Below are 25,070 nucleotides of genomic sequence, written 5' to 3'. Positions count from 1 at the left end.
AAATATTATTTGTGGATACAGCACATGCTGTCTTAAAACATTTGCTGCTGAAGGCTTAGATGTATCATGTACAGTATTTCTGAATTAGTCAGTGAGTCTTGTTGTAATATGTTTTTGAGTGTCTTTTATACAGCATAAACACTGTGTTCTTGCACTGGTTCAAAAAAAAATTAATAGAGAAGATCTGTAAAATGCAATTTTTGGAATGCTAGTGGGTTAAAGCACTTTACATGTGTTTTTAATGAGCTCTCCTCACAGGCACATGTCCATGTATAGCACAGACAGACATCAATCCATCTGCAGTAAGGTTGCAAAGACAGAACATGATGCTGCAGTGCATGGTGGGGAGAAGGAACCTCTTCAGGTCAGGTATCAAAGGGAACACATCTTACTTGGCAAAGTCACCCATAGGAAGTGTGTGTGTCTGACAGCCAAACCTGAGAACCATCAGTGTTAAGGAAATAAGATAAATTGTGCCTGTGCTGTACTATAGATCCTTTGCCTTTGGGTGATAAAATTCCCCAAATTCAGTCTAGCACTGATTTGTGAAATTTATGTTAAATGTTTTGAATATGAAGATGATCATTAATGATTTAATTAATGTTTTAATTTAAAAACGGGCTGCTTGGCCATGTAAAAGCAAGTATAGAGACTAAGGTCCTTGTGTCAATGCTACAGTATGTTTTGTATTTTGCTAAGCAAGAAAGCCACTAATGCATTTTTGTCAGGACCACTATTGTCAAAGATGATTGACAATTAGCATACAGTTTGAATTGGCGGTATGGTTCTGTTCTGGGCAAGAACTCCCTGCGCATCCATGCAGCCTAGCATGGATGAGAGCAGGGAGAGCAGCAATAACCCCCCCAGGGTAAACAGAACAAAACCAACATAAATGTATTGCAGATATCGTTAAAGTTCAATAATGTTATGTACACATTTTAGAATTAGTCTGATTCAAGGGATAATCAGAAGGCTAAATCCTGACTGACAGAGGAGGAGCTGGGGATGGAGGAGGGTAATTAGCTATTGAGCAATGTGAAAACTGCTGATAATACTGAGGGACCTTATATATGAATGCTTAGATAGGTGTCGTATTCCTATAGGTAGATGGGGATCAGCTGAGAGTCAGCTGATGTGAGCTTGACCAACGCTACGCTTGATGTTTATGAAAATTCATTAACGGAAACTGTTTTTTGATCGTGGTTGATGTTTTGTATTCCAGGTTGATATTTCTCACCTTTTAGCTCTTTTTCATTTTTTGATCGATAACATCCAGTGCATAATGTTATATATTCAATGTTCAAGCAACCTTTATTTACTGTTTACAAATTTGTTTCACCATAGGCTCTTAAATGAAACATACAGTTGCCAAAAAAGTGGTATTATTTGTTTTTCATGCTTGTACTGTCATTATGTGTAGTTGTTTTTGTCAAAGGATGCAGGGTGAATGCAGTTGGTTAGATCAGCACTTTTGTTTTCAAACATGCGAGACATTTTGGTATCCTATTCAAACTGCACTGATAGTTGTGTCAGATGAAGTAGTACAGAATACAGCAATAAAACGTCCCCATTTGGGAATTCTCTCTTTAGACTAATGCTGATATTGGGAACCTTAATGGAACTGTGTCCATTAATCATTTGTAAGTCGCTTTGGATAAAAGCGTCTGCTAAATGACTAAAATAAATGTAATCTGTGTTGGACTGTTTGAATCTGGTTACCACTTAAGTACATTGAACGAAAGTTTTAGTGATCATCATTTTATTTCGACAAATGTAGCGTATATCATGACCACTGATATTCAGATGGGACCATTGTTATGCATGAATTTTCATTCATATTTGTAATTGTATGACCGAATTTTTAAGAGATAACTGTGTTATATAATGCTATCTGTTACCTGAAAAGTTACTATATGCTCATTCAAACGTGTTAAAACCTTAACAAAGAAAATGTGAACAAGAATTTGAAGTGTGGTTTTATTAATTGTAGACTTTTATACTAAATATAACCAAAGTAAATACTGTATAAACCTGTCTTCATATTTTTCAGCTTATTTTTCCAATTTGTGTCATCTTTCTTCCAGCAATTCATCATCCAGAACAGCAGATGGTGCTATTACACAATCTTATCCCAACAATGAACAGAATGCACCACTCGTACAACATGCCAACTACAAACATTTTGCATTGGGGTAGACTCATTTTGTCCTTTCACTAGTTCACTTCGCATAGCCTTACTTTTTAGCCCATAAATTATCATTACATTTTACCAATCAGAAAACATCTGAACCATAACACATAAATGGTGTGATGAAGACGAGAACAGGTAGCAAGGATACATACTGCCACATAATGTATTTTGTACCTTAAATAAGCACACAAATAATGGACAGTTGATACTATGGCTTTAGAGTTTTACTACTCAGTTAACTCGATCACAACACCTGATTACGTACTCTTGATGCAAGTACATAATGTTACAGGTGGATATACAGAATATAAAATGTGTCGGTCTTTGTTGAATTTATCTTCTTATCGGACTTTCACTGGAGTGTCTGATTATGGTTTGTTTGATGGTGCATCGTTTGTTGTGTTCTGTGCTGGTGAACCTGGATCATCAGGAGAGTCTCCATATGCTCCAGCAAGGTCTCTTTCACTGCTTGATTCGTAGGCTCTTTTTAAGCTGTTTCCTAAGGTCATGCAAGGTTTTGTGGACCAGCTCTTAGATCTTCCGGGGAGAAACATTGTGTCTTCTGGCAGAAGCAGATGGCTACCATCAGCTTGGACTTCAGAATCAAAGGGACCTACACCTGTTGGTATCTCCTCTGTTTTCTGTCCATCTTGCTTCTCTGAACTTTCCTCCTTTCCAAGTCCTCCTTCAGGATCATCTGGTTCCTTTGTCACCTCCTGCTCAATATCTTTCAGGCATTTGTCCACATCGTCACTACCCTCTTCCCGTTTTACCTGATCTATATCTAGCGATGCCTGTCTACCAGTGATCTCTCCTGCGTTTCTTATCCCATCTTCAATTATTGACTGAGCACTTTCATGATTCATTGATCCACCTGAACTGTCCAGTGTCTTCTCCCCATCTTGCATTCCCATGTCCTCTTTACTGTGTCTAGAAGAAACTCTCAGCATCTGTTGCTCAGGCTGGTCAGAAGGTTGCTCTACTTTGAAACTGTTGCTAAACTGGTCAGTCTGGTCTACCAAGGGTCTTACCATTGATACCTTTGGCATCTGACCAAAAAGACTAGGGTGTACCTTGTACTCACAGCCAGCACTCCAACGTCTTGTAGCTGGAGACCCATCCATTCCTTCTCCTTCTTGATTTGCTTCCTTTCCACTTGCTTGATCAAATGAGATTGTGCTCCAACACCTTCGTACAGTGGATGGGGATATGCTTTGTATTTCTCCAGGATAGTATTTCAAGTCAAGTCAAGTCACCTTTATTTATATAGCGCTTTTAACAATACAGATTGTGACAAAGCAACTGAACAGCATTAATTAGGAAAATAGTGTCAATAATGCAAAGTGACAATAGTAAACACTCATTTTTCAGTTAAAGACAGTTCATCATTGAATTCAGTGATGTCAACATCCAGCTTTATAATAGTAGCTTGGTGGAGTAGACTCATTTAGACCAATATAATCATTAGGTTTTAGCCAGGTTTCAGTCAAGCAGAGTACATCAAAATGATTATCTGTGATCATTTCATTTACAATAACTGCTTTGGGTGAGAGTGATCTAATGTTTAGGAGCCCAAACTTTAAAAATGGTTTTTGTTCATTTATTTTAAATTGTTCTGGTTTAATCACGATCAGATTTTTTCTAGATCCTGCATTAAATTTATATTTTGACCTCACTATTCGGGGAACAGACACAGTCTTTATAGATTGGACAGCACAAGTACTTCTATCATTTAAGCGGGTAGAACACAAGTCATCAGGGCAGTTATTTGAGATTTGACTTACTAGTCACATGGAGCGCAGCGTCCTGGAGATGTTGTCCGACATGAGCTCCGCCCCGACTCTGCTGGGATGTAGACCATCAGCGCGAAACAGCCTAGGATGCTTTAATATTTGAATGCTTTAACATTTTCTAGAGAGTAGGAGGTAGTTGCCTGAAGTTTTACTCTCTCCGTCATCAATGCTTCTTTCTTTGTTGCATTATCCGAAGATGTCTGGTTGTCAGGAACTGTAGATTTTGGTGATTCTGGCATTGTCCCTTCAACCTCAACACTCTTATCACAAGGGAAGATTCGGATGTCCACACATGAGCCAAGGCGTCTTTTTACCCCTGGAACATCTACCTCTAGATTCTGGCCATATTCCTTTGTGTTGAGGTTTGTAGTGCTTATTGTTTTACTCAGATCTGCCTCTTTATCTTCAGGTGGACGGTCATCAACACCCAGGTAATAGCGGTACAGGCTGTACCCATCAGCACTGTTGATGCTACTGTGACGTTGGAGAGAGGAGGGGTCACAAATAGAAGAGGCTGTTGAGCGTGCCCGGGTCAATTCAGAGTGGTCGATTCCCACTAGTCTTTCCAAGGCATTCACCATTCGGCCATTAATGTCTTCCAGTTGGGACAAACGAAGGTCTACGGTCTGAATGGAGGCCTTCATTGTGTTCTCCCTCTCATTTACCTCTTCAAGGCGCATGGACATGTTCTCCACCCTGAGCAGGAGCAAGAAGAGAATGTAGATGTGATGATTGCCTAGATAAAAGTTTGCAAACTGGGATTGGAAGTGATTTACCTGTATTCCTGTACTGAAATTACCTTTCATTTGTAACCCTGATACGCTCATCATTTGAGGACTGTTGCTCATCTTCTTTCTCCCTGAAATATTCCTCCACACATTGCTCCTCAAACTCATACAGCATCTTTAGCTCCTCCGTGGTAAGAATAAGCTCTTTATGAGGAAAAGAGAATACATTCAAATATTGTTCTCATGTTCGGTTTGAGTTGATTACTCACATGGACACCTGCATCTTGATCCTTTGTAATTTGGTCTAGTTATTTTTTTAAACTTACTTAATCCTTTATCCTTTTCATCTAGTTCTCCCTCCTTTTTCTTTCTACAGCGGCAGCAGAGTTTGCGGAAAAGAATGTAGAGGTGGCTAAAGATAATCATTGGTGGAGGTAGCACAGGCCTGTCATGGAAGGTCATGATGAGCTGATATCTCTGAAATTTCCAAACCTGGTTGGAGATGGACTTAACCTCAAAGAACGTGTTGCTTTAATGGGATGAAAAGCATAGCAAGTAGCAAATCAACACCACTGAACTGTTACTAGATATAGAGCAATGAAGACATTTTTGTAAAGACCTATAGCCTCAAAATATGTTTCTTACACTGTTTGGTTTTTTACATGCTTCAAGTGAAATAGGTAATCAAAACCATGAAATGGTAGCATTCTTACTTGAAGACAGCAATGAGCAAGTTCACAAGCAGGATGTTGGCCACTAACAAATAACAGGCCATGATGGCTGGAGTCAACCAGGCTCCAGGGATGCAGGGTGGAAGCTTTTTCCCATCCTCATCATATAAATTTTCTCCACAGGGGGCTGTTTAAAAAAAGCTCTCTTGTTACATTATAGTACCAGCAATCTTTCTGTTCCACATTCACAACAATTCCAATGCCATTATAGCATTTGTAGGGTTATTTTTCATGACAACAGTGTTTATCGTTGTGACAAATGTTTTGCTTACGATTTATTTCCATTGCGTAAACTTGAGGACATTCCAGAAGGGCAGAATAGACACGAACAGTCAGTGCAAGTGGAACCAGAAACAAGACCAAAGAGTGCAACAAGAATTATTCAAATCCAACATCTTAATCAAAAGACAGGCAGGATAATCAACTATAAACTGCTACAATCTGTATGAAGAGCAATGGCATACAGTCTGAAATACTGAAATAACCACAAATTGACTACAAATTTTTCTGTCTCCAAGTTTGAAAGTTATTAGACTGAATATTCAAAAGGTTTGAGACCTAACTCAACAAGAAAGGCACTAGACATGTTGTTATAGGGTAAACTGCAAACAGCAGAATCACATAGGTGACTGGGATATTAGTGAGGTATTTTGAAGGTGGATCGTGTTAAAGGCTATCTATCTACCCTGGAGGCAGAAAGCAAAATCTTACTATGAATTCTAGTCTTACGGTCTATCGAATCTGCAAACACCTCTCCATAGATCATCCAATAAGGCATGTAGAAGATATTGCGGGCCAAGCGCCATGTTGGCTCCTCGTCTGGGTGTAGAATAGCCTGCCGTGCCACACCGAAACTCATCAGGACCACCAACATGATCACCACAAAGTACAGCATGTCAATCATCTGCAAGACAGGTGGCAGCTTATTATATTCAAAAAGTCCATATAGTTGACAATCACGTGTACTAGGTCTAGAAGTATAATAGATTTAGTAAAATGAATTGCGTTACCATTTTCCCTATCATCATGACATAAGGTCCTAGGTACTTGTTGACTCCAAATATGTCCAGTACGCGGATATACCAGAAGATTGTGTCTACGCAGTAGATCACACGGCCGTAGCCCATGTAGGGTTCATTTTGCAGCCTAAGAAGTAGGCCAAGCAAGAAGGTAGAGATGGCCGCCAGGTCTGTGATGTTCCAGTACTCCTCTAACCACACGTTTATCTTTTGCCTGAGCTTGCCTGGTTCTGACATCAAGATCTGGAAGAGATAGTACCAGATATAGGCTACAAGCTGATTATTTGCTGTTGAGTTTGGGTTAATTGAATTGTTTTTGGATCGATTTCTAGAGCTGTGGGTGCAGTGGTGTTTTAAGGAGAGAGATGCACATCTTTACCTGTCTGACTTTCTCCAACCCCAAAGTGATGATGTATGAAATGACGAACCACTCTTGTATAGATGGCCAACGCTCCATCTTCACCAGTACTATGTAATTGTACAGCATGAGATAGCCAAGGTAGGAAATCTGTCTAATGCAAACTGATTTTAAATTTCAATATAGTTTTATTTATTATTTTAATAATACAGTAAAAAAATGGGTAAAATATAACCATTATTTTCTAAAAATAAAATAAAGTATTCTACAATATATTCTACTCAATATGTTCAGGGTATTTCCCTGCCTTTGGCCCAAAATGCTGGGATGAAATAAGATAAACAGTTTGGAAAATGTATGAATGGACACATTTTTTTACTTACAGTATTGAACCAAAATTTGGTGAAAGGTGCATTGTAGAACTCAAAGATCTTTGTTCCAATTGGAATCCGCCTCATTTTCTTATTACCTTCCTCCTCGTCTCCTTTTTTAGAGGCTGCATCTGCATTGGCATCCTAGATGTACATGAGGTGGTTATACAATAGGCAGAATTCATAGAAACTGCAGCCTCTCTAAAATCCGAATCATCCTGGATTTGTTTTAACCAAACCAAACATAAGATTAAGAAGCCGTTTGATGCAGCATTAACCTCTGAGCTAGAGTTCCCGGACTGTTTTTCCCCCACAAAACTAACCACAATTACTGAATTTTTGATAAATTCGTAAAACAATAGAGTATCTGCAAACTACATATGCTTTCTATTATTTAATCCTTCCATATTCTATCTGCATCATGTGTGTCATGCAAGACCTGTGGTTACTGATGGATTAAGCTCATATTATGTTGGGTCAAGAGCTTTCAGTTATGTACGCTACACTGATCTAATAAAGGAGGGGTTTGTTTAAATAGAAGGAGTGGTGCCGTTTTTACCCGGCCGGACTTATCATCATCCTTGGTCTTCCTGTCCTCATTTTTTGCAGTGACATGATGAGACGTGTCATCACCCAGACGGAAATCCAACAGCAGGATAAAAGGTGGGACAATGAGGCTGAGGATCACCTGGGGTTTGCAGAAACAGAAAAAAGGCATATTACAATCAAGAAATAACTTATATCCAATTGTCTTTATTATTATATATATTTCCAAATGAATAACTCTACACACAATCTCAAACTCAGGGTTTCTACAGGTTTTGTGAAGGTAAATGTATAACTTTTAAATACCTTTTTAAGCCCAAGTAAAGAAAAACATAGGGAATATATAGAAGGGCACACAAAGAAATTCATAAAATTAAGTAAGTTTATGATTAAAATAAGAACAAATATCTGCTAGTTTCAAGGGAAAAACACCCCACTGCCAGATATTTGTACTTGTTTTAAGCATGAACTAAATTTTCAGAAAACAAGACTTTGCATCTCAAGTAAATGCATCTTGATTTAAAGATGTTTAGATATTTGTACTGGAAAACAAGACGGAAATAATCAGCAAGATGTTCATATGTTGCAGTACATATAATATTTAATGCCATGACTTTATAAAATGTATGACTTGTCTTTCTGCTCCAATTTAAGACCACTTTAATGCCTTAATTTGTGGAAGGGCAAATTATGACCTTTTAAGAACTGCTTTTTTTTTTTGGAAATGTCAAAAGAAAATGCCTTACCTTCAGTCCTGGGTTTTTACCCATCCTCAGGCTGCCCATCCACATGTCAGTGAGGAGCATCTGGCTGCAGGTGTGGGCTATGAAGTATCTGTGCTTGGCAGCCACTGCAAGCTTCAGACAGGTAGAGTTACTCCAGTTCTTTAACTCGTATGTCAACAGTTTCATGGCTAGCTGCTCATCATGTTTGTAGGACTGATCCAATAACTCATAGGCCAATGTTCCAAACTCCCTAAAATTACAAGAAGAGCAATTTTACTGTGTAGAATACTTTTTTTCAGTGTTTAAGTAACAAAATTGTTTTAAGACTGTAAAACAGTTTAAAAAAAAAGAACACTTAGCATAGCATTTTAGCATTTAGATATGAGTTGTACTATTGACTACATATTAGTGAACCTGACTTGAAAGGGGCTTTGCATCAACTCACTTGGAGTTGTTATCGAGGTCCTGGGATATGTCGTCCACCATCTCACTCTGAGACGACTCGTGAGCCATAGCTTTGAGGAGCTTACAGGCCACCAGAGCTTTAGCCATACCCTCCTCGCCCCTCTGCCACAGGAACAGAGACATCTTCTGCCTTTTCATCAGCACCGCCCAAATCATCAGCTCATGGAACGGATACTGGAAGCGGCTGACTTCTGGGTCATCCACGTCAATGTCCTCTTCTTCTTCTTTCTTCTTCTTTTGCTTCTTCTTGCCTTTTGCCCTAGGCTCATCATCCTAATGAGGTGAACAGGATATTTATATTAATAGAGATATTGTGTGATCTCACTGAGAATGTAAAAAGAACGTCAAATATTTGACATGTACCTCCATTCCAAGCAGCTTTAGGGCTTTAGGCTGGAAATAAAGCGACATTAGATTGCTTAGACTATTTGTGCACACTTAAAACATTTAGTAATTTGAGTAATCTCTATAGCTGCGTCCCAATTCAGAGGCTACGTCCTTCGATGGCTGCATTTGAAGACTGATTGTATCACCGCGGCGCGACGATGGCTTTTCTAAATCAAAGGCTCCTTCAAATGCAGCCTCAAAATGCATCCTTCATTTTCCAGGCAATGAAGGATACAACAGATGGATCCTTTGCGGCCTAGGCTATCCCGAAATTCATTGTGCGCCGATGATGACAAGATTTTTTAAGAGAAAATGCCAGATTTCTCTTTTCATTGTAAGTATTGGGTTTCAGCTTACTTGAATATATATAATGGTCCAAATGTCCAAATGTGAGATTTTTTTTAAAGCTGTTTAAATTTTGACATATCTTACTAAGATTCCATTTTATAGATGGTTTATACTTGTTATTATGCACATAAATGGACCAAGGTGAGCATATTTAGACAGGTTGTGAACCCTGTTTTCAGTCTGTTGAATATCACTTTCAAAAAAGTCCAGCACAAACGTTCTGTCACAAACTGTCACAGTTGCTAGGCGACAAGATCAATTCTTCATAGGCTAGACCATTTAACAACACTCGGTGTGACCTTCACAGCCTACGAATACGTGACCTTTGAAGTATGAGATATTCGAAGGATGCAGCCTTCAAATTGGGACACAGCTTATGTCTTACCCTCTTTAGTCCATAAAGATTGTTATAAAGAGCTCGGAAGTTTTTTCTTGTGTCAAAAGAAAATGCCTTACCTTCAGTCCTGGGTTTTTACCCATCCTCAGGCTGCCCATCCACATGTCAGTGAGGAGCATCTGGCTGCAGGTGTGGGCTATGAAGTATCTGTGCTTGGCAGCCACTGCAAGCTTCAGACAGGTAGAGTTACTCCAGTTCTTTAACTCGTATGTCAACAGTTTCATGGCTAGCTGCTCATCATGTTTGTAGGACTAATCCAATAACTCATAGGCCAATGTTCCAAACTCCCTAAAATTACAAGAAGAGCAATTTTACTGTGTAGAATACTTTTTTTCAGTGTTTAAGTAACAAAATTGTTTTAAGACTGTAAAACAGTTTAAAAAAAAGAACACTTAGCATAGCATTTTAGCATTTAGATATGAGTTGTACTATTGACTACATATTAGTGAACCTGACTTGAAAGGGGCTTTGCATCAACTCACTTGGAGTTGTTATCGAGGTCCTGGGATATGTCGTCCACCATCTCACTCTGAGACGACTCGTGAGCCATAGCTTTGAGGAGCTTACAGGCCACCAGAGCTTTAGCCATACCCTCCTCGCCCCTCTGCCACAGGAACAGAGACATCTTCTGCCTTTTCATCAGCACCGCCCAAATCATCAGCTCATGGAACGGATACTGGAAGCGGCTGACTTCTGGGTCATCCACGTCAATGTCCTCTTCTTCTTCTTTCTTCTTCTTTTGCTTCTTCTTGCCTTTTGCCCTAGGCTCATCATCCTAATGAGGTGAACAGGATATTTATATTAATAGAGATATTGTGTGATCTCACTGAGAATGTAAAAAGAACGTCAAATATTTGACATGTACCTCCATTCCAAGCAGCTTTAAGGCTTTAGGCTGGAAATAAAGCGACATTAGATTGCTTAGACTATTTGTGCACACTTAAAACATTTAGTAATTTGAGTAATCTCTATAGCTGCGTCCCAATTCAGAGGCTACGTCCTTCGATGGCTGCATTTGAAGACTGATTGTATCACCGCGGCGCGACGATGGCTTTTCTAAATCAAAGGCTCCTTCAAATGCAGCCTCAAAATGCATCCTTCATTTTCCAGGCAATGAAGGATACAACAGATGGATCCTTTGCGGCCTAGGCTATCCCGAAATTCATTGTGCGCCGATGATGACAAGATTTTTTAAGAGAAAATGCCAGATTTCTCTTTTCATTGTAAGTATTGGGTTTCAGCTTACTTGAATATATATAATGGTCCAAATGTCCAAATGTGAGATTTTTTTAAAAGCTGTTTAAATTTTGACATATCTTACTAAGATTCCATTTTATAGATGGTTTATACTTGTTATTATGCACATAAATGGACCGAGGTGAGCATATTTAGACAGGTTGTGAACCCTGTTTTCAGTCTGTTGAATATCACTTTCAAAAAAGTCCAGCACAAACGTTCTGTCACAAACTGTCACAGTTGCTAGGCGACAAGATCAATTCTTCATAGGCTAGACCATTTAACAACACTCGGTGTGACCTTCACAGCCTACGAATACGTGACCTTTGAAGTATGAGATATTCGAAGGATGCAGCCTTCAAATTGGGACACAGCTTATGTCTTACCCTCTTTACTTTTTTCCTCTGGCCTTTCCTTTGTTACGTTGAGTTGCTCCTTTCTGCTTTTCATGAAATGGTGCTGCATTGGTGGAGATGGCACTAGCGAGGGTGCTCGCAGGCTATGAAAAAAAACATTTTTACTTAAGAAAGGTCTTTATGAAATAATTTTTTAAATTATTATTTAGAAACAAGGTAAATATTTCACTCACTGGTAGATTGTGTCCATACACAAAGATTTGGTTGCGTGCTATATCCACTCTATTCCAAGCCAGAGCCAAGCTCAGCTGATCTGGAGCTGATGCGTTGGTTCCTGAATTACAACCAACACACATTATAGTTCCTTTCTAACCATGAACTAAATTTGTGGTATTTCAGAAGGTCCGCATTTTCACGATACCTTTCAGTAAGGCAGTGAGGATAGCCATTTCAATGTCATCTTGTCCCTCAGCGCCTATTCGAAAGACTGTTATCTACACATACCAAGTTACACGGGGCAGCAAGACTTTAATATATTGACACTTTCATACATATTTATTTTGGGTGAGGAATGAATTACTGTGGTGAAAATGAATGGAAAATCTGTTTTTAGGATGAAAGTTCAGCTTAATTTTATTAGCATTAGCAGGACCTACTTATTCACACTCTGAATAACTAGCTTATTTCCCTCTCAAATGAAATAATACAGCTTTCCTTGTTTAGGATGTCTTGTATCAAATATAATTACCTCGAAGTTGCAGTCACATGTACGTTAATGTTAAATATAATCACAATGGCATGGATGAGTGGCCCTCTTCCAAAACATTCCTGAGTGTTAGCATGCATCGCTAATGAGAGACTTATGGTGGAGTCTGGGCAGTTAGATTTGTACCTCATGGCTCCAATGGGAGGGGCAACACCTTAAATTGAACTCTTTATAATATTTTGAGAATGAATGCTAGTTCATTTCCTGTTTGATATCTCGGTTTAAGCAAACCATTTGGACACAGATGAAAAACACTAGCATGCTTGCTTTCATAATAATAGCGTCTGCTAAGCTATCAATAGTCATGTTTAAAAGTGGGCTTGAAAGTTGAATGTACATTTATTTCCCTATTCATATAAACCATAAAAGGCTTTATGTATGTGGACATTTGAGCTCTTAACATACATTAGCATTGGCATTTCATGTAAAAACACTGCTGTGGAAGGCCATTAGCCTATCTAATGCCAGACATCGAGATGTGAAGTCACTGAAATAAGAGGAGGAGATGTTCAGTGTGGATTAGAGAGAAATGGATCCACCCTCCCCTCCCCCCATCTGCTCATATTCAGGAACAGGGTGAATGAATGTAGCTCGTCTGCAAGAACAGGTGGCACTACGCTGATCCTAGTCCAGATCTATAGAGCTACAGATTATCTCCTGTCCTGAGGCAGTATTACTAAATACTTAACACATCACTTAGCCTCAGTTAAAGCTGCACAAATATTACCATTAACCAAGTTCCCAGAGTGCACTGGGTCATCCTGTAGGTGATATAGGTAAGTATCTAGTGATTGTGAAGTCTGTTCTAACGTATGGAGTCTGAAAGCACTTGTACTCTGTTAATCACAATGGTCTCATATCTGAGACCTGATTAGAGCACCTGATTAGAGCATCTGCAAAATGCTTATGCATATGAAAGGATGTGATGTGACATGATGTTACGTACCTGGTTAATACAACTAGAGAGCAAATGCAGATGGATATATGAGAGAAACACATGAATAAAGACACATGACAAAATGAATAATGAATGGAACTGTTTATTGATGAAAGTTTGCACAAAGAATTAAAAAAATATAACATAATATAAAAAATATAAAAAAACTTTTTATGCTTAGTTATTTTTATATGTATATTATTATGCTGTTTTAAATGTATATTTGAAAAGAAAAAAAGTAAAACCAGCTCATTTCCTAGTCTTAGCTGGTTTAGTCTGGTCTCCCAGCCTGGCCAAATTGGTCTTAGGCAGGTCTCCAAGCTGAAAAGTATCCAAAGCCAATCTGAAACAAGAAGACCTGACCAGAATGGGAGACACACTAAGACTATCTTAGGCTTAAGCAGTTTTATCAGGGAAGAAAATGAGAGTGGGTTTGTGTTGATGGATGTTGGTCTACAATTGCTACATGATCTTACGTGATTGTAGATACTTACCAACTCCCTCTTCTTCATGCATTCAATGACCATGAGCAGAATTTGCCCAGACTGCATTTTGTTGTAGTTAAAGGTTTTCTGGATGGTGACCAGCAGTTGCTCTTTTACGTCCTCATTTACCAGTCTAAAAAATACAAGTCAGTTGTGATAATGAATAGTTTTGACAACTGATTTTCAGTCTTTCCATTAAAGATGGGTCAGTACTAGAAATGTATGGGATAATGTGCATGTAGCTAGTCATTAGTGGACATAAACCCCTACGGAGGGATCAGGACCCCTTTGGGGTGATGCAAAGTGTTCAACTGATCTTAAATTAATTATTTAATTATTTCTAATTTATATCAACATTTATAGTTTCAACATTTGAAGACAGAATGACGCTATTGATAAATCAGAATCAAGTATTCCAGAGATCAGTGTAATAATAACTATTAATACTCACCCTTCAACCTCAGAATATTTGTGGGCAAAGGAAATTATGTCAGAGGCTCGACCACTGCCATCACAGACCACTACAGGCACTGGCGGTTCCTCACGCAGGCTTTCCAAGACAATCGAGATCACATTGGGACCCCCCTCCACAATCAGACATACCACCGGTACACCCTGGCCCAGTCCTAACATGCAGACACAAAAAAAAGCAATTAACTTACCTAAATGTTTAGAATTTCTTAGTACAGGGATTGTGCACATATCAATATAATACTATTACAAAACATTAGCCTGAATGTTTGAGCCTTTTGGGCGTTTTGTGCTTTAAATCTTATTTTCAATTACTCCAAATGCATGCACATTACATATCAAAAAGCCCTTTGGTGATTAACAAAAGGAGAGGTATTTAAAAGTCAGAGAAGTGGTGAGTATAATCATTTTAATTTGACTCTCCCGGGTCTGATCCCAGATGACGATGTGAGTGGTGACAGCTGAGCCTCCCTTTGCTTTCCCTGCCTTATCACGAGCTCCAGGCATAGGATGACAAAGGGAAACCCACAGGTCACAGACACCAAAGCCTTGATCAAATCTGAAATGGCATGGAGCATATCTCCATTGGTACCTGACCCCATGAACCCTATTACTGATAATCAGGATATATGTCATGTCATTCAAACCCTTAGCAAGCTTTCAAATGTGCCCTCTTAGGATCAGAGGTACATTAGACCTAAAGCAGATAAGATTTGCTGATGCTACCGCACTTACGCGTGTTAATCTTCTGGAGGGAGATGTGTTTCTCTAACTGCCTGCGTAGTTTGACCTCCGCCCCATATTTCCCACATGTGCCATTATCGGATAGTATTAAGTGCGAGTGGCTATTGTTGAGAACGGCAAGTTTGCTCAGAGGATTGGAGATGGCCTGATATGGTTTGTTCACCTGAAAAGGAACAGTAAATTGTGGATGTCACTGGACAAGTAGACGACGTAGCATAGTGCCTCAGGAGATTATTATTTCATATGTTTATAAGCACCATCATGCTTTTTACTATACATCAATAGTTTGTGCTTACATCTTTTCCAATTAGATCCTCTTTGCTCTCCAGGATTCCCCATGGAGCGATACCTATAGCACAGACCTTCCCTCTGGATTTCGAAGAGTGATCCTTCAAAGCATCTCCAACGTGCCGGATCACTCCTACATTGTAACAGTGTCATAAAATAGATTAGGAAACTATATGTGATATCAAATCAATTAAATATTTCTCAAGAAACCAAATAGAAGATGGATCCAACATTTGGTTCCAACAAGGGATTTCAACCATGTGGATTGGAATCGTAGTTATAGACCTGAGGTGAGCAACTCCTTTTCTGGAGGACCACTGTCCTGCAGAATTGAGCTCTATCCCTAATTAGCACACCTTTTCTAGTAATCCTGAAGACTTTGGTTAGATTTCTCGGGTATGTTTGGGGATGGAGCTAAACTTTGCCGGACAGTGGCCCTCCAGGACCAGAGTTGCCCATCCCTGTTGTAGTCAATAAATACCCACCAGTGCTGACTCCACCAGTGAAGATCCATGCTCCGGTGGTCACTGCAGCCTTGATCAGGCCTTTTCCAAAGACTTGCTTGAGTTTGGGCTGCAGGTCAAAGTTCTGGAGGCCACCATGAACTGATATAAGCAGTGTGGGCAACTCCAGCTGCCATTCCTTTACCATGAGATGCAGCAAGTTGTCCGGCTTAGTATCATATGACACCCGAATATACTGTAAGAAATATTGAATTATAAGATTAATGCCAGATTTAACTGTTGTTCTTGAATGAAATAGGTTTATTTCCTTACTAAGTGAACTATGTTAGCAGGGTTCTTTTCTTACAATTATGTTGCCACAAAAAATGGTTTGGTAGATTATTTAGATTTACATTCTCAAGAGGGAATTCACTAAGAATTTTTTTTATCGCCCTTCACTTACAGGTGGTTATCGAATAAGACTCAGGTTTTTGTGTCAAAATACTAGGTGCAATAATAGTTAGCAAATTCACCCCATAACGTTCAAAATAGATACCATAGCTTTGTTGACAAATCCTCCTCCTTGAAATTCAATGATGCCGTAGGCATCAGTAGGGGCAGTCTGGGTATGTTTAACCACGAACCATTTCTCTTGAGGAGGGTTCACGTGCACAAGCTGGTTCTCTTCTGAGGGCTTGTTGGTGATGGCGCCTGGCGGAATGGCCGGGTGCTGAGTCACTAGATAACCACAGGCGCACCTGAGGAAAATCACAGCAGAAGTAATGCTGGAGGTCTATTTTATTGCATACAACAGGATGTTGCTTACGTAACTCAATTAGCTGACATTTCACCATGGAAATAATTTGGTTTGAGGGTACTGCTTATTTTTCTGTGCACATAGACCACCTATCAGGGTTGTGTCTAAATTGCAGTCTGTGTTCAATGGGCACATGCATCAGTGCACACCCTGGCATCCCTCCACCCACAGGAAGTTTGGTGGACTGAACTATACCGGCCCCATCACATCCAGCCTTGAGACATGCCCACACAGTGATCTATGAAAGGGCTTATGATGTCACACATCACCCCTCATTACATAAGAGTCTAAAAAAGCCTCAAAACAGAATGAGTCATAGAGGTAATTTGTCTCAAACAATGGTGTCATTATATGTAGTTGCGTGTTCTTTTGAAATTGTTCAAAATAGAAAGGCTCACCGTGCTGGGTCCTTGGCTGGAAATATATGAATACATTCTCTTTTGTGAAAGGTTTTCTCAATCCAAGCTTTCTGGCCCTAAGAAACAAACAAGAAAAGACAGTAAATAAAATAAAATAAACAGTAAATAAAATAAAATGAAATAATACTTTTCTGACCCAAAGAAGCAGAAATAAAATAAAATAGTAGTTTGGTTTTACAAACACAAACCTACAACATTACACATATATTTAATATACCATTCGACCATATTAATATATGTATAACATCAATTACAGCAAAAACTGCTTTTAGTCCCTTGGGTTTGCCCAGAGTGAATAGAGTAAATCCTCTTTGCGATGATAATCCTTACTAAAGTATGAGTGGTACACTATGCACAAGCCTTAGATATACAGAACACATGGAAGAGAAAATATGTACATGGCAAATGTCTAAAGTGATTAACTATGGAGACTTCTGGTGAAATGCATTTGTTCATTTGTTTTACCAATGATAAGTGTGCTTTTAGGAATACTAGTACACAGATAATGCTGGTCTTTTACAGTTACCGTAGTCAGCTACTAAAACTGCAAAGCAACTGTTTCTTGTGTCAGGATGTGCAGATACGAGTTGAATGAAAGAGCATCCAGAGAGTCATTGACCATATCCAGGCCTATGGCCTGTTTTGCCTGAAATTATTAGTGCATAACAAATTGGAGTGCAAACTCTGCTCCAGACCATAGTTATTCATCTCTTTTTTCTGTTCTGAGAAGGAGCCAAGGAACCCAACCAACATTTTTAGCTTTCGCAACAGATTCTGCCGTGCCAGCTTTGTGCTCCGCACGCTGGACGAAAATAACCTTTGGTTCAAAGCAATATCTGTCTCGGCTTTTGTTATTGGTTCAGCCCTAATTAAGACAAAAGCTTTTGAGGCAAATCTCCGAAGAAAAATCAGTCACAGTATACTAGCCAAGATAAGAAAGACTGAACACGTTAGAAACCCACAAAAACCATGGCTTTCCATCACACAATTATAAGTATAAAGCAATACATTCATAGTTTATAAAGTTTGTCACCACTTAAATTTTTGTTGCACTTTTTAAACTTAAAAAAAAAACCTTTCTTAAAAGTCATACATTGTTTAACAAAGACAACATTTTATTGGAAACTGCTAATTGTTGTTGCGTCAAGAAAAACATTGTAAATCATTCTCAATTTATATTTTAATACTACGATCTCATAATTCCAATCCTGATAGTTTCTATCTCATCATCTCATCAGTAGACCCTGGATCCATGGGCTGCTCCTGGTCACCCAGCGTTAGCTAGCAGGGGTCTTACCTGTGGAGCCTCTAGTTGACATTAAGAAGGTGCCAAAGAGAATGTTTCTGCATCAGTGTCCCTCCTGGAGCTCCGCTGGTGAGGGGTGCTCTTTCCCAGAGCGCCGGCACCCAATGAATCCCACAGGACACGAAACTTCATCACTTTATGAGGGGCTTTTCATATGATGAGCATGTGAGCAGGCTCTTTGTTCGGGGCACGTCCCATGACTCCAGTTCAAGGTAATCCTTTTGGGAGTCCCATGACCCCTCTCTCCTTGCCCACGGGGTATTTTCCTCCCTCGCTGGAGCAAAGCACAATAAATCCACTTTGACAGCGTCATAACCCCCGTGAAACGCACTTCTTAATTCTCAGAAAACCTTTCGAGGTGGCTTTTCTACCTCAAACACTTTTTGCAAGTTGATGTTGAGAGAGTCAGGTTTGTATCTAGAAACAGACAGGAATGGGAACTCAGCAAAGCTTTTCATTTGAAAGTGTCACACTCCTCCGACCACTTTGATTTCAAGCCCAATTTGCATAATTGAGAGAATTGGGCGCAGACATTCTTTTGAAAAGAGGCCTAGTTGAGACATGACAGGACTCCAGTTGGGGGCAAGGTCATCTAGCACTAATTGTTGAAATGGTTCTGACGGAATAACAATCACGTCTAAGAACTGATGACGCTACTGACTTTAATCTTTTAGCGAATAGACTTTTATACAAAAGAGAAGTCTTGAACCTCATCATCATAGTCGCAAACTCTACTCAATAGAAGTCAGTTTCATCAGTTGATTCGAGAAGTTACAGTTGTGAAAATATTTAATAAAAATATTTAAAAATAATTAATTTTGAGTGAGTTGGTTTCATGAAGTGACCAGTAGTTGGGAAAAAGTAAATCATCAGTAAATCAGTCTAAGCAGGTGTATAGCTGGTCTACTTGCATGACCAGCTTAAAAATGTCCTCAACACAGACCAGCCTAACCAATTTGGCCAGGTATGGAAATGATATAACCACACCAGGCTGGTTTAAAATTATTCAGCAGGGTTGCCTGGTCAACTAACGTGGGGAGATGACACGCAAAACGAAGATGTCCATTTGGCACAAATAGGGCACCTTTATGGGTCAAATAGAAATGGTGAAATCATTGGTTTAAAGTGCTTTTCAATGGGTCCTTTCCTCAACCATCTCACATTTTTGTCAAAACGCACATGGACTAATTAAAGCTCTTGAAGACAAAGGGCTCTTGCCACTGCAGTAGTTTAGCCAGTGTGATGCACTTATTTCAGCTTGTTTAAACTCATTAGCCACAGCAATTAAAACTCAAATCCGCTGAGCGCTCATCAGCTTTGTTCGAGTTTTGCTCAGAAAATGCACAAAAGCTCTCTAGGAGGAAAATCTGATTTTCTTGCTCAAATTAACAAGGCCTATAGCAAACCTGGCAACAATCAACACTATTGAGTCTTTCCACATAGTCAGACATCTCACACGTTGTTGCTCAACTAAAAAGCCGTTTGTTCATAAATAGGATTGCAGCTGCGATTTATGAGAGCTGAAAGGGGGAAATCAGATTAAATGTTTATGCAAATCTTTCCTCCAGATTTTTTTTAGATACAGAAGTCTGCATTTTCACATTATAAAGGCAGAACCCACAAAGATATGGTAAATACAGTAAATACATACTTTCTGAAATTTAGATATAGCATTGCCTGTTCACACGCTTCATGAATTGTATGAGTCTCTCCGAAACACTGAAGATCACATGAGAGGGCAACAGTCCAGTGACCCATTCCTTAGAACTAATGAGCAGTGTGAGATTTGATTTGCACTCACAGTTCAACTCACAACCTTGCAAAAAACACTTCATGTGTATTTAAAATCGTCTGCCTGTCTATTTATATATCCATCCATCCATCCATACATACATAATAAACATCTAGCAAGAGAGACAAATATCTTTTTGTCTTTTTACATAATTTTAAGGTCTTAAACTGAAAAGCTGTATGTTTATTGGGATCGTTGTTTTGATAGTTTCCAATACAGTACTTCCCATTTTCATTTTTAGTTTTCAGTTTTACAGAGGTTATACCAGGTCTGGAGACAATAGGTCTGTGGACTTCTGGGTAAGTTTAACATGCTTAACCTTTTTAAAGCAGTGCTTTCTCCTTCTTACTCTACCTCTAAAAAGACTCATTGTCTGTGTGGGTTTGAAAATCTAGTTAGCCATCATCACATGAGACCAACATGTCACTGATTAGCCTTGAGATTTCTTAGTCATAAGACACATTTTTGGACAACTATGTTTGTGTGAGAGTGTTTTTGTCTGTCTTTGAGAGAGGGGGAAGGGGCAGAGACCGAAAGATAAAAAACTGTATTTTGGAGGATGCATGCATTCGAATGTCAAAGGAAGTGTTGTAGTTACAATCATATCCTTCTTTCCACATTGACTCAGACTGGACACACATCCTTCAAAACTGAGAAAAAGAAAAAGCCAGTTTTTACTGTACTTACAGAAAATAATAAAGGCATTACTTATGGTTACATTTATTCACTAATCACTCATTTGTAAGGTTCGTAATTCCTCACAAGAATATGATTAATGCATTCTGACCTCTTTACCCGCTACTGTAAGATATTGAGTAAATTGCTTAATTTGACAACTCCTACACATATTGCATCAGTCCAAAGTACGACACTCGACATTAGAAAGAGTCTACCATTGTAAAGATATATTTGATTCCTTGGGCAGTTCTGAAGGCTATATTTTCAGTCTTAATCACATGAAAGCAGACATTTGAAAGTAGGAAGGTAACGTGCTTAATCTTGCCTAGCTGCTGGTGCTCATTCTGGGCATTATGGGGGATTAGAGGCAGCGGAGGAGCATCAAACCACAGAGGTGCCACTCATTCTGGTGCTGCTGGAGAAAGCTGCGTTACTTGCTGGAACCACCCTTTTGATCATTAAGATTAGGATTTGGATTAGTAAGAGATTTAAATTCATTTAAAGATGTAAATCTGTTTTATATAATGCATATCTAACATTTTGTTTTGCAACATTGCAACAAGTTAAATTTGCTTTTCAGATTCGTTGGAGCAGCCGTGGTTAAAGCTGCAACTGTAAAGATAATCAGCAAGCTTTAAAGAGAGAAATCTTTTTTTTTATTTTTTGAAATTACATTTTCACATTATCCCTTTTCAAACACTGCAACAAAGGTGCAAATATAAGTGGAAAATGCAATGAGAGCTATAATATAATATATAACTGTTTTTGTATTGTTACTGCATGATGACACATTATAGCAGTAATATTTAAAAATAATTACTATTATTATTATACATTATATATTATTATATTATATATTATTATATACAAATGTATATAATTCAAATCCTTGAATTAGCTGGCCGAATGGTTTTCCTATAATATAATATAATATAATTTTTTTAAACTGAAGTATAAGTTAAAAAGCACAAATATATGTAGAGAAATGATAACAAGCAGCATTGATTTTGCATTAGAAGCCCATTATGAATGTAGTGTCGAAATGTATGGAAATAATTATAAGAATATTTAGACCAAGCTGAATGTCCTCTTCAGTCTTTCACATTCTTACAAGCTGATTGGACGAACACTAAATCCTTCAACTGAGATATAAACCTGTGAAACCTATATATATACAGTGGTGTGAAAATGTGTTGGCCTCCTTCCTGATTTCTTATTTTTTTGCATGTTTGTCACAATTTAATATTTCAGATCATCAAACAAATTTAAATATTAGTCAAAGATAACACAAGTAAACACAACATGCAGTTTTTAAATGAAGGTTTTATTATTAAGGGAAAACAAAATCCAAAACTACATGGCCCTGTGCGAAGAAGTGTTTGCCCCCGCTGTTAAAACTGTGGTTTATCACACCTGAGTTCAATTTCTCTAGCCACACCCAGGCCTGATTACTGCCACACCTGTTCACAATCAAGAAATCTCTTAAACAGGACCTGCCTGACAAAGTGAAGTAGACCAAAAGATCCTCAAAAGCTAGACATCATGCCGAGATCCAAAGAAATTCAGAAACAAATGAGAAAGAACGTAATTGAGATCAACTTTTATTAATATTTAAATTTGTTTGATGATCTGAAACATTAAAGTGTGACAAACATGCAAAATAATAAGAAATCAGGAAGGGGGCCAACACTTTTTCACACCACTGTATATATATATATATATATTTCAGTTGTGGTAATGAATTTATTTTTTTATGGTTTTAGTTTAAGTTACAGTTTTAGTTAACTAAAATAACCCTGCTTTGAATACCTGGTTCAGTAAATCAGTATCATGTCAAATACACCTGACTTCACTCATAAAGAAGAACATATTTTCACTCATTTCAATCATCTCTAGATCACTGAATCAAATCCAAGGTAACAGCCCTAAACCTCCCTAAAGCGGTAGACACTCTTACCTTCTGTGATGCTGAGCGTTTGATGGAGGCCCGTTTGATGGAGCCACTGGCGCTTCTACCTCCCCGCTCCATGTGTCCGGTTCACTCCGCACTTCAGAGACTCATGACCGTGTCGGACCCTCTAAGACCCTCTTTTGCTCTGTCTGTAAAGCGGTCCCTGCACTAGCAGCGCTAAAACTCATCTCCTGATGTTCACTCTTTGGGTTCTCCCGCCCTTAACTGACAAGATAGAAAGACGCATACGAGGATAAAACATCTCTCAATGACACGCTTGACACATAGACCCCGTTTCCTCCGCTTGACAGCCTGTAATAAGGATTAATGCAGCCTGCTCTTGGGAGCTTGCGACTTTAATGGGGGAGAGATTTCATAAATGGTTATTGAAGGTAAATCTACTTTGGGACACTGTGGCCCAAAAAGGTTTTGAAAACATGGAAACTTTGTGAGGATGTGTCTCCTGGACTTTGAAGACTTGAGTTACGATAAGAAAGCAGGTAGGCCTGCCCTAGACTAACTGTGAAATCTCTGAATTAGTGGTAAAGTTTTAAGAGAAAGTCTGTGAGGACCAAAGGTTTTGCAAACGGTAACAATATTTACCTGCTTAGATCATGGTGATCTTATTACAAATGTGCTAGTATTTTTTTCTTTTTGTTAAAGGTAAGAAAACCATGTTAATAGTCAGAGTTTAGCACTCTACAACCAAGGGATTATTTTAAATGAGGACATGAATTAAATGAATTTCTCTTTATGTCTCTTTTCAGTCAAATAAAACCTGAAACAGATGTGCACCTTCCAGACCTTTCAAATCAATTATATTGAGAGGAACCGTACTGTATAAATGCTATGTGAACATTTGAAAAAGTAGAATATTGTCCTCTTGTGGTTACAGTTATTATTGCATGTGTGTTCAGAGTAACACTTTATATCACAATGTCCATGTTACACATATTCTGGATTAATTACATAATAATATATTATGTAACATATAACATAATAATATATTATAACAATTATGTGAATAATATATAAATATAAATGTAAAAATTATTATTATTATTTACAGTACATGTATATATAAATAAAAGTATCATGCACTGTAAATATGTTATTTCAGTATAATTGAGATACCATTATAGCTTTTACTTTAAATCAGTTTTTTATATATATTTTCTGTTTTCATTTTAAAATCTTAAAAGTCTTAGTCTTAAGTCTTAGTAATTTTGTTGTGTGTTTTTGTCATTTTTTTGTCACGTCATATTTTTATACATGTCTATAAATAGTTTTTTATTGATTTAAGTTTTATTTTAAGTTTTAGGTTTAGGTTTTATTTAGTACAAGTTAAATTTAAATGAGAAATTAAATAGTTTAATTCATTTAAGATTTATTTTGTTTCAAGTTTTTTTATGGTTTTAGTTTTAATTTCAGTTTTTTTGTGCACACACACACACACACACACACACACTGATTTTATATATAACATTTTTGTTCTTGTTTCTCAGTGTATTCATTAATTTCCTATTTTGTTTGCTACATTGGCTGAAGATGTCAATATAACAAGTGCATGCCAACCTGGTGAACAAACACCCAGCTCCTCATCTCATTATAAGAGGATGAAAAGTAAAGTAATCCATGTTAAGTCAAGAACACCACAGCTGATGTGAACAGGGCTACTGTGTGTCTGCTTCATCCAAAGTAGAAAAAGACTTATGTCATGTAGGTCAGATCTGGAACCCTTGTTAGAAATTAAAAGTTTCTAGTATTACATAAGAGTTGCAACCCACTGATGGCTTGATTTTGTATTATTTATGAGGCTTTGTGCTTTCTAAAATGACAATATCATAATTCATAAAAACCAATCCAAAAAATGGCTTCATGCACGAGGGGATTTAAAACAAGCCAGGACAAACACTGATTTGTTTACAGGCTAAAATAAAAACATCTACTAATTCCTCCAACACTTTTGATTAAATGCCACAGATGAGTGCATTTGCTAATTGAATCCCTGACATACAATAAACTCACAACAATAACATTTCAAGTACCTACAGATGAGTCTATAGCATACGTAAACACAAGACATAAACACTCTTACCGATGCTGAATTCTGTGAGCTTCACAGCAGATGTCACTGTGCTCTAAACAATGAAGGTTCTCCTCAAACAGAAGCGCTTGCCTTCCATGAAATGATACTCAAAGTGTTTCCATTGCTTTAAGAACAGATAATGCATAATTTCTCCTCGTAAGCAGACACAAATGAGCTTTATGGGCACAGATGGCTCAGGCGCACATTCTAATTCCCTACAACTCATGAGCCTG

The 25,070-nt window shown here is 38.2% G+C and overlaps 2 protein-coding genes across 2 annotated transcripts; both read right to left on the bottom strand.

The window, feature by feature from the left end:
* Positions 1 to 1,976: 1,976 nt before the first annotated feature.
* LOC107550208 (transient receptor potential cation channel subfamily M member 1-like) lies at positions 1,977 to 25,070 on the bottom strand. Its single transcript, XM_016231450.1, has 29 exons — positions 24,847 to 25,070; positions 22,755 to 22,973; positions 17,001 to 17,077; positions 16,342 to 16,543; positions 15,828 to 16,041; positions 15,351 to 15,475; positions 15,046 to 15,217; positions 14,291 to 14,465; positions 13,849 to 13,972; positions 12,073 to 12,145; positions 11,885 to 11,985; positions 11,691 to 11,794; positions 10,925 to 10,985; positions 10,542 to 10,834; positions 10,048 to 10,093; positions 9,291 to 9,320; positions 8,908 to 9,200; positions 8,484 to 8,712; positions 7,751 to 7,879; positions 7,204 to 7,335; positions 6,842 to 6,970; positions 6,454 to 6,705; positions 6,173 to 6,347; positions 5,716 to 5,736; positions 5,426 to 5,570; positions 5,039 to 5,241; positions 4,784 to 4,916; positions 4,084 to 4,680; positions 1,977 to 3,427 (listed from the first exon to the last, which is right to left on the bottom strand). The coding sequence occupies exons 2-29, from the start codon at positions 22,824 to 22,826 to the stop codon at positions 2,560 to 2,562; spliced, it is 5,175 nt and encodes a 1,724-aa protein (XP_016086936.1). The 5' UTR covers positions 22,827 to 22,973; positions 24,847 to 25,070; the 3' UTR covers positions 1,977 to 2,559.
* Positions 10,105 to 10,938, bottom strand: LOC107550222 (transient receptor potential cation channel subfamily M member 1-like). Its single transcript, XM_016231463.1, has 3 exons — positions 10,925 to 10,938; positions 10,542 to 10,834; positions 10,105 to 10,347 (listed from the first exon to the last, which is right to left on the bottom strand). The coding sequence occupies exons 1-3, from the start codon at positions 10,928 to 10,930 to the stop codon at positions 10,311 to 10,313; spliced, it is 336 nt and encodes a 111-aa protein (XP_016086949.1). The 5' UTR covers positions 10,931 to 10,938; the 3' UTR covers positions 10,105 to 10,310.

Source organism: Sinocyclocheilus grahami, unplaced genomic scaffold (genome assembly GCF_001515645.1).
Source record: "Sinocyclocheilus grahami isolate Dianchi unplaced genomic scaffold, SAMN03320097.WGS_v1.1 scaffold392.1, whole genome shotgun sequence".
Lineage (NCBI taxonomy): Eukaryota > Metazoa > Chordata > Actinopteri > Cypriniformes > Cyprinidae > Sinocyclocheilus > Sinocyclocheilus grahami.
This window is presented reverse-complemented; position numbering and strand designations above follow the sequence as displayed.

Bases quoted from the DNA above. Each gene is read 5' to 3' on its own strand.
- LOC107550222 (XM_016231463.1), bottom strand. The intron at 10,348-10,541 runs GTGAGTTGATGC...TTGTAATTTTAG, and splicing joins GACCTCGATAACAACTCCAA to GGAGTTTGGAACATTGGCCT.
- LOC107550208 (XM_016231450.1), bottom strand. From the start codon at position 22,826: ATGGAGCGGGGAGGTAGAAGCGCCAGTGGCTCCATCAAACGGGCCTCC. The intron at 12,146-13,848 runs GTAAGTATCTAC...TGGTATGTGTAG, and splicing joins GCATGAAGAAGAGGGAGTTG to ATAACAGTCTTTCGAATAGG. The intron at 8,713-8,907 runs GTGAGTTGATGC...TTGTAATTTTAG, and splicing joins GACCTCGATAACAACTCCAA to GGAGTTTGGAACATTGGCCT.